The sequence below is a fragment of the Gastrolobium bilobum genome, unplaced genomic scaffold (assembly GCF_033153095.1).
Source record: "Gastrolobium bilobum isolate Gb01-03AN ecotype WA unplaced genomic scaffold, APGP_CSIRO_Gbil_v1 utg1487, whole genome shotgun sequence".
Taxonomy (NCBI): Eukaryota; Viridiplantae; Streptophyta; class Magnoliopsida; order Fabales; family Fabaceae; genus Gastrolobium; species Gastrolobium bilobum.
Window position 1 is genome coordinate 595,828 of NW_026899081.1, and position 18,785 is coordinate 614,612.

The window sequence follows — 18,785 nt, forward strand, 5'->3', positions numbered from 1 at the left end:
AATTATTTTTATTTATATTTATGTTATAAAATTTAAATATTTGATTGGTTATATGACTTATTATGGACTTTTATATGTATTAAATATAAATTATATTATATATATTAATATAATTTATATATTAAAAATTTTATTTAATATCAAAACGTGTCCCAACGTGTCCAAATATGACATTTTTTAGAATTAACGTGTCGGCGTATCGTATCGTGTCGTGTCCCGTGTCCCTTGTCCGTGAACAAAGTTGAAAAAAAAGCCGTGTGATTTCTCTTTGAATCACTTACCCTTTATGATTTTTTTTTAATCATTTACTCCCGTGATTTTTTTTCATCCGGTCCACATTCTATCACTATTAAAAATTAAATTAGTCTACTAAAATAAATAAAATTATACTATTCATTTTTCCTTTATAAAAAGAATCACTACCAGACTATATATTTATAGTTTTCGTCCTACTCATCTTTTTCAACTTCTTGAGACGAAAATTTTATAGTATTGCTTTTTTTTTTTTAATTTCACAGTAAATTATATATTGTTAATTTATTATAATACTAAGAAAAGTTATAAAATATATATTACATGTTTAAACTCTTAATTCCATCAGAATATAGAATTTAACTTGAATTTAACTCTTTTTATTTTAAATTAATCGGCTTCTCATTTATTTGAATTTTTTTAGATTTTTCCGTTTATTCATGGTCAATTCACTTCTCATCGGTGCATATTTGCTCATAGTTTTTAGCGTAATGTTGGTGAGTATTTTACATCAATAAACCAATCTACTACTCCTTAATATATTAATATTTTTTCTAACATTTTTATTTTCTTTGTTACCTATCTCTGGCTCACATTTTTTTTTCATTTTAATTTTTGAACCCAGAATAAAAATATATTTACGTATAAATTGATTACTAAAATAGTCTTTAATTTTAGTTATTAAATTTTAGATTTTAATATATTTATCAAAATCAAGTCAAATCAATTTTATTAAAAATACGTAAATCTGTAAGAAGAAAAAAAATAATTCTAAGTTAAGTATCCATTCTTTCTAATAATGTTGTCTTGTTGAAAGATCGAAATTAATTGTTAACTTGCATATTTTATTGTAATTTTTCTCTCAACATTATCAGAATGAAAAGTTTTTTTGAATTTAGTATAAATTTTAGAAAAAAAATTAGAGTTAAATAAAAAAAAACAGCATTGTAGTATAAAATTTATCTCTACAAGGATTCTTTTTATACGAGTATAATAAAAATGTAGTTTAATTTAATTTTTTATTTTGGTGAATAATTTAATTTTTAACAAAGTTAGAAGGTGTATTAGATGAAAAAAATCCCTAAGGGGTAAATGATAAAAAAAAACTATAATGGGGTAAGTGATTTTAAGAGAAATCATACGGGGGGTTTTTGAATTTTTTTTTTAAAAAAATGAGAGACATCACGATATATTTTTATTTTTGCTACGAAAATGTGAAATGGAAAATGTTTTTTCAAATCAACTTAGAATAGTCAACGTGCCGAAGAAGGTTGTTTTAGTCTGTTAGATGTGGTTATCAATTGCCATCGGTAGTTCTGCTGTCACCTTAATTAGTTGTTATTATTTTTTTTTTTTGGTAATCTAATTAGTTGTTAATTATTATTGTTATTTGTCAACACTTTGAGGAATACACAACTTAGAATTTTGTAACAAAATTAGTATTATTTTTAATAAAAACTGGTACCTCAATCATTATTAATGCTCAATATTATTTTTTATGTGTATGTATTATTTTTAAAAGAATTAAAATTATAACAAATTGTAAATATTAAAATGAAGATGTACCTATTGATTAAAAAATTAGACAATCATTACATTGACTAGAATGATAAGTATGAACCAATGTTATTAAAACCGGCCCGGTCATTGACCCGGTCGAGGTACTGGGTCACTGGGTCACTGGTTCAACCAGTGGGTCACTGGTTCAATTGCATGACCCGGTAATTATATGTAATTTTATAATTTAAATTAAAAAATTATAAACATATTCAAATATCTAAAATAAATGACAAAAATTTCAAATATTTTAATATAAAAAATAATAAATGACATATTATTATCCAATAAAAGATCAAACAAAAATATAATGATCGTGATATGAGACTTTAGGTTAAGAAAACGACATCTCTAACTATAAATCAAATCAAAATTTTCTAAATAGTGCATAATTGAGATAATATTAGTGTTGTAGGTACATAACTTATGTAAGCCAATAAGCAAAAAAATATTTAAATATGTCCATTATGATTTTTTTTTGAAAAAAATAAATAAATTCTTTTTGGGACACGGCCGGGTCACCGATTTTCATGAAAACCGGCCGGGTCGCGCCGGTTCTGATGCATAACCGGTCTGTTGCTTCAACCGGACTGGTTATATGACCGGTTTACCGGTTCACGGGTCGACCCGGCCGAGTCGGTCCAGGTTTCATAACACTGGTATGGAAAGGCAAAAAAATTAAAATATTATTATTTTAATAAATAATTACGAATAAGTTGTCGTTTCAAAATTATCTACGGATCTATTGCACTCATTCACGTTCAAATTAGGCGTGACTCCCAAGGCATTCACGCCTAATTTAGGCATGAATCATCTGGTGTTGACACGTGGCAAAAAAGTCAACTTACGAATCGTAAAACTTTGGAAAGCCATAACTTTTGACTCGGATATCCGAATGAGGTAATTCTTTTTTTGATTCCACATAACTTTTCGAGATCTACGCAATGAAATATCATTTGATATATTTTATCTCTCACAAACACAATTCAAATTTGCAATAATTGTATTATATAATGTATTACAAAAAAAATTAAAAAATTATAATTAATAAGAAAAACAAAATAAAGATTTAATTTGTGATTTAAACTCAAAAATCAATTAGAAAAATCTGTATTAATAAATAAAATAATTAAATAAATATTCTAAACACTTGGTAGAATATTATATAAATTTGTATATATTTTAATAATTAATTACGAATAAGTTGCCGTTTTGAACCTAATTACGAATATATTGCACTTATTCACGCCCAATAATGGTACTATAAAATTAAATTCAAAATTCAAATAACCTCCATTAAGTTGATTGCATTTTGTATTTAATAGGAGTTAATTGTGTTTTGTATTTAATAGGAGCTGATTGCGTTGTGATTTTATGAGTTGGTTACAGATTGTCGCTAATTCAAATAAATTTGCTGGAGGTTATTTGAATTTTGAATTTAATTTTACAGGAGTTGATTGCGTTTTGTATTTAATAGAAAATTTGGTGCCATCTTATTTATAGATGAGTTAACCACTTTGATGCCATCTTTATAGTATCATTGCTGCAAATTTGAATTGTTTTTGTGAAAGATAAAATATATCAAATGAGATGTCATTGCGTAGATCTCGAAAAGTTATGTGGAATCAAAAAAAGAATTACTTCATTCGGATACCCGAGTCAAAAGTTATGGCCTTATAAAGTTTTATGGTTAAACTATTAATTTTTTGTGCCACGTGTCAACACCAGACGAGTCACGCATAATTTAAGCGTGAATGCCTTGGGAGTCACGCCTAATTTGGGCGTGAATAAGTGCAATAAATTCGTAGATAATTTCAAAACAGCTATGTATTCGTAATTATTTATTAAAATAGTAATATTTTAATTTTTTGCCGATTGTAAAACCCAAAATAATAGTAATAATAATATATCTTTCACAAAAATATTATATATAAGATTTCAAAATGTACAATTTAATTACTAAATTATTATAAACAATACTATAAAATATAATTCAATTATAAAATTATTATAAACAACACTCTAAAATATTTAATTCAATCACATATTATTATAAACAAATTATAAAAATATGTAAACCAATCATATATTTACAAACAATACTCCAAAAATATATAAATCAATCATAAATTATTATTAATATTTCAAAAATATATAAATCAATTATAAATTATCATAAACAAAATTTCAAGACATTCAATGTAGGAATATTTTCTTAAATGATTATTAAGTAAATAATATTTTACTATTACCATATTTTTTTTATCATCGACATGGTAATATTTTTTCTATAAATAGAGACTTGATGAACCATTAGTCATTGCTTCAAAATTGAAAGAAATCAAGGAGCGAAGGGTCTTGGAAAATTTAGACTTTATTTGGGAGTTTGGAGGGATGGGAAATGAAGGGAATCCAAGGAAAAGGGAGAAAAAAATGGAGGTATTCCTTAACTTTGTTTGAGAGTTAAAGGGAGAAAAATAAAAATTTAATGTGATATTTTATAATTTTACCTTTTTTTAAAAAACTAATATAGTTAATATATTTTATAAATTAAATTAAAATTAAAATATATAAAAAATTATTTGAGAAAACACAAGACACATTAGAAAAAAATCAAAATAATTATGTTGCTTATGTTACAATCTAAAAAAATCAAAAATCAAAAAAATCAAAATAACACATTACAAATTTACAAGATCCCTCTCCCTTACTCCCTTCTTTCTCCATTCTCCAAGCAGTGCTTGATCATCAACGACAAGCCCAAGGCCTAACTCACCAAAGCCCAACAAGCCCAGAACATAATCCAGTCCGATAGCATTCCTATCACGAAGGTTCTGAAGCTAACGAAGCTCGCCTTTGATTACCATCCATTCGAGTCAAAGAGGAAGCTATGTGTTCGGTCCTAGAGAATTGTAAATCTATACCATATGGTATGCGCTCAAAGATATCTTAGAGATAGATATCCCGATTGGCTTGTAGTCAATATTTCAATCACTGCACACTATCAATGGGCGTATAGCCAAGACGTGTGTGTATGCACAGTGTTAGCAGTAATAGTAAATATGTCAAAAAGTCTGTACCTAGAGTCTTTAGCCTCTTATTTATAAGGATTACCTTCCTAGGCTTGGGCCTTTGAGATCTTCCAGTTGATATGAAACCTGCCTTGATTGATGGAGATAAGGATCTTATCCCTTGATCCTCTCTAAATTATATGGTTGTGATATCCCTATCCAATCTTGCTAGTAATAGGGTTATTAGGATATGAATCCAGTCCATAACAGTTGCCCCCAGCCTGGCAGTTGGGAAGCTCGGACTGCTGAGGTGCCTAAGTCTGATTGATAGGTCGACCCTACCGAGGTGCTATGATCCTGCCTTGGGTCTGGTGCGGCTACCTCTTCTTGGTTTGACTTTTTATATTGGCTTCTTTTCTCTTGTAGTCTCTGAGTGGTGAGGCGGTGTTTACCTCTTTTTGACTTTGAGCTCGGCTTCTCTTGCCGAGGCTCTTTAATTTTGACTAGGCTTATTGTCAGTCTTTTATATAGACGTTCACCTAAGTTTTAGGACGGCGTTTCGTGTCTCCTTAATAACTAACCCGACTTTGCACTCCCTGGCTTTAAGTGTCGTGGTTTCAGATTTGGCTCGGTTTTGCATACCGAGATCTTTATTAGCATGGATTTGACCTTTTGCAAAGGTGTATTGTACTTTAGGGAGCATGACTTCTCTTACTACGACTTTCCCCTTTTGGATTTGGCTTGCTGCCTATGCCTTAATTTTGGGAAGGATTTCGTACCTTCTTCAATGATTAGTACGGCTTCGTATACTATGACTTCTCTTGTTTTTTACAGACTTGGCTTCTTTTGCCATAGTCTTGGATTCTTGAAGGAGGAGTTCGCCTCCTCGATTTTAAGCCTGAATATGTATACTGTGGCTTTTGTTTTAAGCCCCGCTTAATTCGCGGTGGATTTTTAATTTCAGGCCAGCCTGTTAGGCCTTTGTGGTCAAAACCTTAACGACTTGGCTTTGCTGCTGAAGTCTTAAGTTACTAGGGAAATTTTCTGCCTTCTTCATTTTGAGCCTAACTCTACATACTTTGACTTTCTTTATATTGACTTGGCTTTTGCCTTGTCTACGCTTTTGAAGGCGGTACCTTTCGAATTCGCCTTTCTAATTTTAGCTCGACTTATCATACCATGACTTTTGTATTTGTGATTTTGTCATAGTTGTTTTATATTCCTGGAATCTATTTTCACCATATTTTATTTGAGGTCGGCTTCGCATGTCGTGACTTTTCATTATGACTTGGCTTCTTTCACCGAAGTCTTATATATTTATGGAGGCGGACTTCGCCTCTTTAATTGAAACCCAGCTTCTTACATCGTGGTCTTTTAATTTGAGCCCCACTTCTTTCGTGGTGACCTTTTTATCTGAACTTGACTTTTTACGCCGTGGTTTTCTTATTTTGAACCCCGCTTTATTTGCGGTTGATTTTTAATTTGAGGCCGACTTGTTGGGCTGTAAACTTTGTCATTTGGCTTTGTTGCCAAATTCTTGAATAAGAGCCTGACATCATATGTCACCTCAATTTTTCTTTTATCTCGAATTGGGGTGTGATCATTTTTTAGGATCACTATCTCTCCAAATTCGTCTTCTTGGATTGGGGTGTGATCGTTTTGCTAGAATCACATATCTCTAATTTTATCTTATCTTTATCTCGGATCGGGGTGTGATCTTTTTGCTAAGATCACATCTCTCCAATTTCGTCTTTATTTTTAACTCAGATAGGGGTGTAATCCTTTTAATAGGATCATATCTCTCCAATTCTGTCTTCATTTTTGTCTCAGATAGGGGTGTAATCCTTTTGCTACGATCATATCTCTCAAATTCAGTCTTTTTTATCTCGGATTGGGGTGTGATACTTTTGTTAGGATCACATCTCTCTTGTTCCGTCTTCGTTTTAATCTCGGAGTCTGAAGCTATGGCTAAGGCTGATTTGAAGCACAAGGCTGTGGCCAAGCTTTAATCTTGAAGCCCTTTGCTGGGCTAAGTTGGATCTCAAGGCCGAGGCTGAGCTATTAAATTTAAAGCCCTTAGTTGGGCTAAGCTGAAGCTTTAGACTAAGGTCGAGCTTTTAAACTTTAAGCCATTTGCTTGGCTGAGCTCAAGGCCGAGGTTGAACTAATAAATTTGAAGCCCTTAGCTGGGTTAAGTTGAAGCTCAAGGTTGAGGCCGAGCTAATAAATTTGAAGCCCTTAACTGGGCTGAGTTAAAACTCAAGGTCGAGGCCTTGCTTTAATCTTGAAGTCCTTAGCTGAGCTGAGTTGGAGCTCAAGGCCAAAGCTGAGCTATTAAACTTAAAGCCTTTAATTAGGTTGAGTTGAAGCTCTAGGCTAAGGTCGAACTTTAATCTTGAAGCCCTTGGCTGGGCTGAGTTGTAGCTCTAGGCTAAGGCCGAGCTTTTAAACTTTAAGGCCTTAGCTGGGTTGAGATGAAATTAAAGGCCGAGATCGAGCTTTTAAACTTTAAGCCCTTAGCTGGGCTGAGATGAAGCTCAACACTGAGGCCGAGCTAATAGTCATGAAGCCCTTCACTGGGCTGAGTTAAAGCTCAAAGCTAAGGTTGAGCTTTTAAACTTGAATCCCTTCACTAGGCTGAGCTCAAAGCTGATGCCGAGCTAATAAATTTGAAGCCCTTAGCTGAGCTGAGTTGAAGCTCAAGGCTGAGGCCGAGCTGATAAATTTGAAGTCTTTAACTGGGCTGAGTTGAAGCTCAAGACTGAGGCCAAGCTTTAATCTTGAAGCTCTTAGCGGAGCTGAGTTGGAGCTCAAGGTCAAGGCTGAGCTATTAAACTTAAAGCCCTTACTTGGGCAGAGTTGAAGCTCTAAGCTAAGGTCGAGCTTTTAAACTTTAAGCCCTTAGCTGGGCTGAGATAAAACTCAAGGTCGATGCCAAGCTATTAATCTTGAATCCCTTTGCTGGGATGAGCTCAAAGCCGAGGTCGAGCTAATAAATTTGAAGCCCTTAGCTGGGCTGAGATGAAGCTTAAGGCCGAGCCCGAGCTTTTAATCTTGAATCCTTTCGCTGGGCTAAGCTCAAGGCCAAGGCCGAGCTAATAAATTTGAAGCCCTTAGCTGGCCTAAGTTGTAGCTCAAGGCTGAGGCTAAGCTGATAAATTAAAGACTTTGGCTGGGCTGATGCCGAGCTAATAAACTTGAAGCCCTTGGTTGAGCTTACGACTGAGGTTAAACTAATAAACTTGAAGCCCTTAGTTGGGCTATGTAGAAGCTCAAGGTCGAGGCTGAGCTGTTAGACTTTAAGCCCTTGGCTGGGCTGAGATGAAGCTCAAGGCTAAGGCCGAGCTGATAATCATGAAGCACTTCATTGGACTGAGTTGAAGCTCAAGGGTGAGGCCGAGCTCTTAAACTTGAAGCCCTTGGTTGGGCTGAGTTGAAGCTCAAGGCTGAGGCCGAACTAATAAATGTGAAGCCTTTAGCTGGGCTGAGTTGAAGCTCAAGGCTGATGCCAAGCTTTTTAACTTGAAGCTCTTTATTGGGCTGAGCTCAAGGCCGAGGCCGAGCTAATAAATTTGAAAACCTTAGATTGGCTGAGTTAAAGCTCAAGGCAGAGGCCGAACTGATAATCATGAAGCCCTTTACTGGGCTAATAATCTTGATGCCCTCTTTTGGACTGAAGCTAGGTTACTAATGGTCTTCCAGTTCCCTAGCCCATAAAATTTGAGATGATATTTCCTTTAATAAAGAATTCAAAATTCCTATATACATTTTTTTATGATTTAATGACCTCCAGGTCTTCACTTGCTCCATCACGAATTGCAACGATGAGAATCTCTATCAAATCGTCAACTGCTTGGATCTGGAGCTCCATTATAGATTCTCTCGAAGGATCAAAAGCCTTTTTTGTGGTGGGGTTTGTTTCCTCATATATATGTTATTTTAGCAATTTTAGGGTGCGCGAGTTAGCCTGCAATCAGTGACTTCGCACCATGCCGCGCGTGTTCACCATGGATGGAAGTCAAAATTTGCCGATTCCCCACAAATGATGCCAATATTCGGTTCTAGAGAATCGTAAATCTATACCGTATGGTACGTTCTCAGAGATATCTTAGAGATAGATATCCTGATTGGCTTATAGTCGATATTTCAATCACTGCGCACTATCAATGAGCGTATAGCCAAGAAGTGGGTGTATGTACAGTGTTGGCAGTAATAGTAAATAGGTCAAAAGGTGTGTATCTGAGGTCTTTAGCCTCTTATTTATAAGAATTACCTTCATAGGCTTAGGCCTTTGCGATCACCTAGATGATATGAAATCTGCCTTGATTGATGGGGATAGAGATCTTATCCCTTGATCTTCTTTAGATTATATGGTTGTGATATCCCTATCCAATCTTTCTAGTAATAGGGTTGTTAGGATTGAATCTAGTCCATAACAGTATGCAATTCTTATGACAGGTTTTTCGCAGACAAGAGGGTTGTTCTGTTGCTTTGGAAGTTGTTGGGGAAACAACTCTTCAAGAAGAAGAAGGTTCCTTTTGCCACACGCAGCCGTGTCCCCACCCCTTCGCCACCTCCTCCTCCACATCGTGCTTCTTTTTGTGGTTGTTAGCAAACAGCAACAAAGTTTTGTTGCTTATGTTGCTCAACAGTTCTTTGGCCGCCCCAGCGGCAACTTCGACGTCCTTAGATTGATTTTCCAGTAGTCATCTTTTCTTAAAAAATTCAAATTTATGAGTAAGGGCAAAAAAATAATCTACCATACGTTTCCTCTCAAATCCCCCAATTTGGGGCAATTTTGATTTCAAGGGTTAGAAAGGTTTTACAAAAATCTCCAATTCCCTTCTCCCATTTTTTTAAACTCACAAACAAGGAGAAGACATGAGTAAATTTTTCCCTTCCTTTTCTTCTCCTCCTAATTTGGACTCCCAAGCAAAGCCTTAGAGAAAATTCTACTAAGAAAAAGGGAGAGTAAAATAAAGGAATTTTAGAGTGGAGAATCTTTATAATAAGGAAAATAAAAGTAAATACTATGGGGGGTATATTGGATTGAGATTTTAAAGAATTTTAATGGATTATTTTTGGACAAAAAAATTCATTGGTATTCAATTAGGATTTTAAATGATTGAAAAAAGTCACGTGGTATTCAATTAGGATTTTTAAAGATTATTTTAGAGCCCATCCAAATTCGTTGGTATTCAATCAGGATTTTAAACAAAGGAAAAATAACCTTGTGGTATTCAAAAATCTAATGATTTTTAATGAATTTTCTATTAGTGTAGATTTCGTGAGAGATTTTAGTGAGAAATATAAATAGAATGCCTCTCTCACAATCTCACCCTAACCCCTAGGATTCTTGAGATTTCTCTATTGTAGTATTTTCTTCTTCCTTTGGTGGGTTGACCCGCTCGAAACTGGGTTCCGCCATAGAAGCTTCGTCAAAGCTCAAAAACAACATATTTTTGAGCGATTTTCATCACAAAACAACCCAAAAAACACAAACCAACAAGATTCTAATATAATCCATCTCAAAAACAACAGATTTTTGGGAGCTTTTGAAAGTTTAAAAAATAATTTTTTAAGCTATGTGTTGCTATTTTTCTGGGCACAAAAGGTATAATTTTTGTATTAAAAATAACATAAAATAGTGAAAAAATAACAAGAGAACTAAAACTCTTAAACCAATTTTCATTTTCCATTAATGAAACAAGATCAATTTAAAGAAAGATTGAAACTTTCATAATATAAACACTATATTTCGTAACAATATATTCATGAACGAAATTTCTTCGCTATAGGAAACGATTTCAAACAATTTTTGTGTCAATAGATAATTAAAAACTTATTTTTCAAAAGCCCCAAATCAATTTAAGGTTTTAATGTATTGATTGAAAATAATTTGAGAAATTTTCTAAACTTTCGTGTGATAAAACCTAGAAATTCAGATTCAAAATTTTCTTAGAATACTCAACAAAAACATGCATATGATGTATGGTTAGAAAACTTTCATCATGTAAAACAAAAATCTCAAGGTTTCCAAGATCAATTGCAAAAAATTCCAAACGAAATTTTATCTTGAACTTTAAATTCTATAGGTAAATTTAGAATTATTTCAATAAATAAATAAAAATTGGGTCTTGATCATATATGCATAGCTCTGATACCAAATAAAAAAGATAATTTTCAACTTATTCGTCAAACCCAAGAGCAGGAACGAGAAAATGTTAATGTATGGAGGATTAGTATAGCTTTGGATATATGGAGAGCTATTGCTTAGTAATTTTGAATGTTTCTTAAAAATTATATTATGTTTTACTGATTAAGAAAATTATATTAGGTTTTACTTTTTTTATTGATATCATTGAATTTATTTTTTATTTTTTATTGATTCTTGTAATTTTGAATATTTGTTAAAAATTCATGTGATTTTTTAAAATCTTATAAATCCATATTGTCTTTTCAAATCTTATGAATTCTAATAAAATCCTTTAAAATCCAATCTTATGAGATCTTTATTGTAAATAGTGTCTTTTAAAAAAATCTTTAAAGTCAGACCAATTCTAAAAAGTCTTTTAAAATCTATAAGATTTTTTATCTCAAAAAAATCTTTCAAAATCCTAATCCAATACACCCCTCTGAGGGTAAAGATAACTTCCTTCTTAGAAGTTTCTGGCTTTCTTAGAATCTCTGACAAGAGAATGGGAATTGGAGTTTACATATCCCCACAGACGGCGCCAATGTACCGTTGAAGCGCTGCAATCCCAATATGGTCCCTTAGGGGGGGTATATATCTCTGTATGGATATCGTCGCTAACAAAGGTAGAGACCAAGCTATACGACGATGTCCCGAGTATGAAGTCCATCTCTGTAAGAATAAGGGGAGGTGTGTGTTGATGCAAGGGCTCGGAAATTGGCAGGGTAAAGGCACATAAGATGGATTCCCCTTGCCTGGTGATGGAGGGGTATTTATAGGGAGAGAGGATGCCCTGCTCGTATGGGAGGGCGAGCCTAGTCAACTCTCCTTGAAAAGTGCCATAAGTGCTTGACATTGCTGAAGCGACAACAATGTAGTTCATGCTATGCTGGCGGCAGTCACTGCTGCTGTAGCTGTGGAGAAGAAGCTCTTATTTAGGAAGTCTGGGAAGGCTACCTGAGAGAGATAACTGTCTTATGGGGATAAAAAGGAGAGAGAGTTGATAACCCTTCACTCTGACATGATGAGAGGAGGGGATTTAAGCATGCCTTAATGGGCCAACCTGTTGGATCCATCCAGAACAAGAACAATTTGGAGGAGATAGATTTACGGAAGAAATGAACGAGCTGGTTAGATAATTTTAAGACAACTAGATGGCCAAGTGCTGGATTCCAGCTTTCTTTATGCCATTGCAGCTTTTGAAGTTGTGAATTACTGCATATTCAATGGATTCCTTCTCCATGTGTACGCACTGAAGTACGAGCCTGCATATATTCCTTTACTAGCAACCCTACTATATTATGATACAAAAATTTGACCTATAAATCGTCTGTCCCGGATACAACTTCACTGTAGTAATTAAAAATAAAAATAAAAATTAACGCAGAATTATCGGTCAAGTAAGCAACACTATTAATGAAATATCAATAATGTTATGGGAAATCATATTCTTCAGCAACAGGCAAATGGATCTCTCATGCAGTAGATACATTTTTTTTAAAGTGGGTCCCATTACTTAATAAAATAAAATAAAAAAATTGTTGACACTATTCTCCATGGGTGTGCAGGAAGAATTCATATCCTCTGCAGCAGAAGAAAATATAACCCCTAATGTTATTAAGTCGATCGTGGTTGATGTCCATAAATTTTAATAAAAAAATTAGTACCTCAATCATTGTTAATGCTCATGATTTTTTATGTTTATGTATTATTTTTAAAAGAATTAAAATTATAAAAAAATTTAAATATTAAAATGAAGATGTACGGCTGTACCTATTGATTAAAAAAGACGATCATTATAATATATAATTTATGTCTTATTCAGATGACCGATTATCGAAGGTGTGGTGTTGCATGCTGCCATGACTTTGCTTGCTATACGGGCATATATGTAGTTTATGACAGACAGGGGAGTTGATTGTACGTTTTAGTTCTTGTCTTTCATAACCATATATAGCATTAGAGCCGTCGCCAAAACGGGCTCGGCCCGGCGGGTCAACTCTTCAAACGGGGGGCGGGTTAAATTTTTCAATCCATCTCAAAAACGGGGCTGGGCGGGCGGGCTCATTTTTTGGCGGGTTGATGGCCGTCATAGGCGGGCCGAGCCGAGTCAGTGTAAAATAGGCTTGGGCTGACGGACCAACCCGCCAAACGGGACGGGACGGGCTTAGTTTTTCAGTCCACTTTCAAAAGCAGAGCGGGACAGACTAACTCATTTTTTGACGGGTTAATGGCGAGGTGGGGCGGGACGGAACGGAACGAGCCGCCCACTTTGACACCTCTATATAGCATACAATACATCACTATTTAAGACACTTGTACAACAGCTGCTATTTTATTCAATATTAATGTGTAGCATTTCAGACACATTATTAATTGATAATTTTCTCTGGAATAATTCTGACGGGTTCAGCCTTTGCTAAAGCTAGGCCAAAGTTGTCGTCCATGTTCATATCTTCTATTGTCAAACCATCTTCAAGTCTCCAGTTAAAACAGTTGAGTACTGAACCCAACATCAAATACAACATCCTCATGGCAAACGGCAACCCAGGACAAACTCGACGCCCAGAACCAAATGGTGTTAGCTCATAATTGCGACCTTTAACATCAATTTCAGAGCTTAAGAACCTCTCTGGTGAAAACACATTTGCATCTTTCCAACTACTTGGATCTCTGCCAACAGCCCACACATTAACGAGCACCCTTGCACCTTTTGGGATTGTGTAGCCACAAATTTCCACATTTTCATCGGCTTTCCGTGGGATTAAAAATGGGACAGGAGGGTGCAATCTCAAGGTCTCCTTTATTACTGCTTGTAAATAAGGAAGCCTGACAAGATCTGATTCCTCAACAGGTTTACCTTTCCCAATGGTTTGCTCCAGCTCTTGTTTTGCTTTTTCCATTGCCTTTTCATTTTGGAGTAACTCTGCCATTGCCCATTCTAGCGTATATGTAACTGGATCCGTTCCCGCAACAAATAGAGTCTAGTAAACCACAATTTAAAAGTGTTTTTTAGTCGGGGATTCAAATAGCAAAATTAGCTCTACTTTTTTTAAAAATGAAATAACCCCCCCCCCCCCCCCCCCCACACACACACACACAATTTCCCTTCTCTTTACCTTAATATTGTTGCCTCTAGTTTCCATTAAAGGTGGATTGTTGGATCGAGCACTTATTACTAGGGTAAAAGTTATAGTTGTTAGTAAGGGTGCAACTATTTTTACTTGCCCTTGTTAACCCAAATGCATGGTTTGATTTGACTCCAACCTCATACTGCCTTCTTTTTACCTTAATATTATTGCCTCTAATTTTCATTAAAGGTGGATTTGTTGGATCGAGCACTTATTACTAGGGTAAAAGTTATAGTTGTTAGTAAGGGTGCAACTATTTTTACTTGCCCTTGTTAACCCAAATGCATGGTTTGATTTGACTCCGACCTTATACTGGATCTTACTAAGATAGAACGTTGATCTCTTCAATATAAGTAGGTTTAGTTTAATTCGATCCATACATATCCCTTTATATTACTTAGTTTCAAATTTAGTGAAAGATGCACCAGTCTTCAATACGAGTAGGTTTTGTGTGCTATGGGTTCAAAGAAAAATTGGTGAGACGGTGGTGAGAGAAAGAAAGAAAAAGTTGAGGAGAGAGGAGAGAGGAGGAGAAAAAAAAAATTAATTCACGTGTTAGTTTCTTAATGGAAGGACCATATTGAAAAATTCCCTTCCGTAGCAATGGAATATTAAAGATGTTTTCCTCAACCTGGTTGGAACAAAATAATTCGGTTTTTTAATCCGTTATATAAAAAGTGATTTAAATTTTAAACTGATTTGAAAAATTATAATTAGGTCCATCCCGATAAGATTCTTTTGATATTTTTTAGACCCCTTAATATTTATAACGGAACTCGAGAAAATAGAAAAGGGAGAGAGGAGTAATACCAAAGATAACTGTTCAATTTTGGTTTTGTCCATCTCTTGGCTGTTCTCCCGAGCAATGTTGAGTAAGGTACTTAGCATGTCATTGTGTGTGTCAACACCTTGAACTTCCCTTAGCTTCAACCTTTGATCAACCAAACGGCGAAAGATGTCTATGACCTTTCCAGTGTAAAAACCGTTGCGACTATTAATGCGCTGTGGGTCAAACTTCTTCAGCGCAGGAAAAAAGTCAGCCGTGTTTGGTTTTCCACACTCTTCCATGATATGCGTCACTATCTCCTTGAAATCTCCAACTGAACCTGCAGACTGAAACAAATCTACAGAGAAAATAGTGTTTGATAGTAAATTAATTACAGTATTGAAAGCTGCTCTTCCAATATCAACTGCTTCACCAATTAAGCTGCTTTGTTCGATATCATGAAGGAGTTCTTGCAGTTTCTTACGCCTAAGGTCTTGACTCGCATCCAAAGTCTTATTGGAGAATAACTGAGTATTGCATATTTTCCTTAGGTCTCTCCACAGAGGTGAAATAGGCAAGAAGGTCATGCTATACTTTTCGTGGTTGAAGACTTCCACAGCATGTGGAACGTCTCGGTTTGACAAGAACTGATCATGGGTTTGAAGAACCTCTTTGGCCATTTCTGCTGAAGAGACAACTATAGTGGTTACTTGTCCTAACTTTAGACACATTATTGGACCGTAAATATGAGCAAGTTTGGCCAGTGATTGGTGGGGCTTTTTCCCCAATGCAAGGAGGTTTCCCACTATAGGAAGAGGTGAAGGTCCTGGTGGGAGATTTTGCTTTGCATTTTTGCTTCTTGAAAGCAGAGAACGCAAAGCTTGTGCAAGAGTGAATGTCAACACAAGTAGGAGTACACAACTTATGAACTCCATCTCTTGAGACAGTAGTGCAGGAGATTAATGAGAGCTAACACATCCTAAAGTGGCTTATATATATATAGTAAAGTTAATGGAGAGCAATCATGCATTGATTACAATTTCAAATGTAATATGAGACTGGGTCACATACATGTCATAATTTAATCCATTTACTTTTTCAAATGTATATTTTCCCAAGTAAAAGGTTTTTTAAATCAACATATAGAATAGTCAATTAATGTGACGAATAATGTTGCCAATTGTGGTTGTGAACTTGTGATAAGGTTTTTATTTTTGGAAAGTTGGTTGTATAACTTGATCTGCTGTCGGCCTGTTAGTTTTTCGTTAATTATTAATACTATTTGTCAACACTAGGTCTATGAGGACTGCCCAACTCAGAACTCCGTGTTTGCGAAAAAGTGACAGCTTACAAGTTACAATTACAATGCTAAAAAATGTCTTATATATAGTAACGCAGAGCTAACACAATTGAAAATCTTTTTAACTGGAGATACTTGTGGAATGAGGTATATAAACGACAATCACAAGAAACAATATTTAATAATATCAAGTCTCTATCAAAACGGTAAAATAATATTAAGTTCATAGATCCTTCCAAGCTCGATCTTCATTTATTTATCCCTAATTATATAATTGTTATCTACAAAACAAAATTATTTAATTGTTATTGTAATGACTCTTGATCAAATTATATAATTGCAGGCTGCCAGCTTTTGAAGTCGTGAATTGCTGCATATATATATTCAATAGGATTCTTCATGTGTACAAACTTAAGACGAGGCTACCAACACTACCCAACCACTCATGACTCAAAGGCAAGTACTAGCATTGTATTACATTGTGATACGAAAAATTAAACTATAAATCGTCTGTCTTATATAAAACTTCAATGTAGTAATTAAAAAAAAATAACACTAAGAAAAGTTTATCATAAATGAGTTTAATATTTTTTCTGTCATAAGTTTCCCCAAAACGATATTGTTTTTATGGTCACAGGAGAATTATGCGAGGAAAGAAACATTAAACTCATCCTAAATTATGTGTTAAGTATGCAAATTGATAAATGAATTTTTTTTTTTTTAGTAGATAATGAGGGCACAGCCCAAAACGAAAATAACAAAACAACTAAAGTAAACCTAGTCTATCAGACTCCACCAACAACTCTAAGCCGTATGGAACTGATGAAAACAATTCTAAATCTTGGTTCCTTTTGAAAGCAAAGGAAGTCATCCAATCAGCACAACAATTTGAATCTCTGCCACCATGATTAAATTTCAAACTCCAACTATATATTATGGCTCCAGCTCTGCATTTCGTGAACAAGGCTTTGAAGGGATTTGTTTTTAATCTGTCCTGTAAGGCTGTAACAAGTTGAACAGCCATACTAGAATCACTTTCAACCTCAACCTGCGTAGCCTTCATCCGCCAAGCTACCTCCAGGCCTTTACTAATAGCCCAGCACTCAACTGTTAGAGAGGAACAAACACTAATCTGGTAGGTGAACCCTATAATCCAATTACCCTTCTCATCTCTAATCAAACGACCACAAGCAGCACTATTGGAATGAAGACACACTGCATGCACTACAAAAAAATATGTTATTCGTGGAGGTTATTTTGTGGAGGTTTATAAAACCCCCAACAATTATGTATATAGTGGCATTTTCAGAGGACGCCACATTTTATTTCCATCTTTTTAAAGTTTTTATAATTTTCTAGCACGTTCTGACCTCCACACTATTTGTATTCTCAAAGTTTTTAAATTTTTTTCCATTATAACTTTTTTTAACGGATAATAAAATTCCCAAGTTTCAAAGAACGAATGGTTACATCCTCTCTGCTTCTTCACACGATGCCTCCTCCTCCCTCGCTTTCTACTCCAAAGTAACCTTAACAAGCTCACACACTCTCTCGTTCATTCTTGCCTCTGTTATCTTCGTTTTGATCTTTTCTTTGTTTTTGCGAATTTGTTGCTTTGAAGGTTCAATTCCGATTCCAACGATCAGGTTCTAGAGAGAAGCAGTAGTTAGAGTTTCAGAGAGAGCTCTGTTTCCAGCACTTCCAATAAGTCTTCCTCTTCCTCACTCACAAACAAAGACGGTGATTCATCGGAGGATGATGAGATCAGATCACGAAGCGTATCGTTCTCTGCAGTCGCTCGTTACCATCAGATGAAGTTCAAGGTTCCTTCTATATATCTTCTCATGGATTCTCTTTTATAATTTGTTCTTCTTCATTATCTGGAATAATTTGTGGAAGGCTACGAGGCGTGTTGAATCTCAGATGTTGTATGAGATTGAATTAAGAATTGATATAGAACTGGTAATTTTAGCTGTGCCTTCCCCTATGTGTTTTTTTTGCTTGTGAACGTGACTTGATTTTGGGTATTTTCTTCAATTTTTATGAAACTTTAATCAATAATATGTTCTCTGTTTTATTTGGTCATGACTCGTAGATTGTTGCTCTGATCCAATACTTTAACTTCTGACTTTGATGCAAATGCTGCATTCTTCTGCAACACTCTTTCTTACCTATGATGATGGGTTGTATGAAAGGTTTGTTATTATTATTATTATTATTATTATTATTATTATTATTATTATTATTATTATTGTAGTGACATTATTATTATTGTGGTAATGAGGTGGTAGTGCAGATGGGGAAAGCACCATGTTTTGATAAACATGGAGTGAGGAGGGCAGCTTGGACTCCTGAAGAAGATGAAGCATTGGTTGAGTACATTAAGAAGCATGGCCATGGAGGTTAGCGTACACTCCCCAAGCAAGCAGGTGCAAGTTCCTATCCCCTTTCATTCTTGTTCTTTTTCTTCTACGCATCTGTATTATGCTTGTTTTCTTTCTTAGTTTTGAGCTTTTGGAACTTTTGAAGGTAGGGGAAAATAGGGCTTACGGTAGAAAATCTTGGTAGGTGTCTT

At 34.8% G+C, this 18,785-nt stretch overlaps 1 protein-coding gene across 1 annotated transcript; it reads right to left on the minus strand.

Moving 5' to 3' along the window:
* Positions 1-13,385: 13,385 nt before the first annotated feature.
* LOC133287046 (geraniol 8-hydroxylase-like) lies at positions 13,386-15,845 on the minus strand. Its single transcript, XM_061484596.1, has 2 exons — positions 14,955-15,845; positions 13,386-13,997 (listed from the first exon to the last, which is right to left on the minus strand). Exons 1-2 carry the CDS (start codon positions 15,843-15,845, stop codon positions 13,386-13,388), a joined length of 1,503 nt encoding a protein of 500 aa, XP_061340580.1.
* Between the last annotated feature and the right edge of the window lie 2,940 nt (positions 15,846-18,785).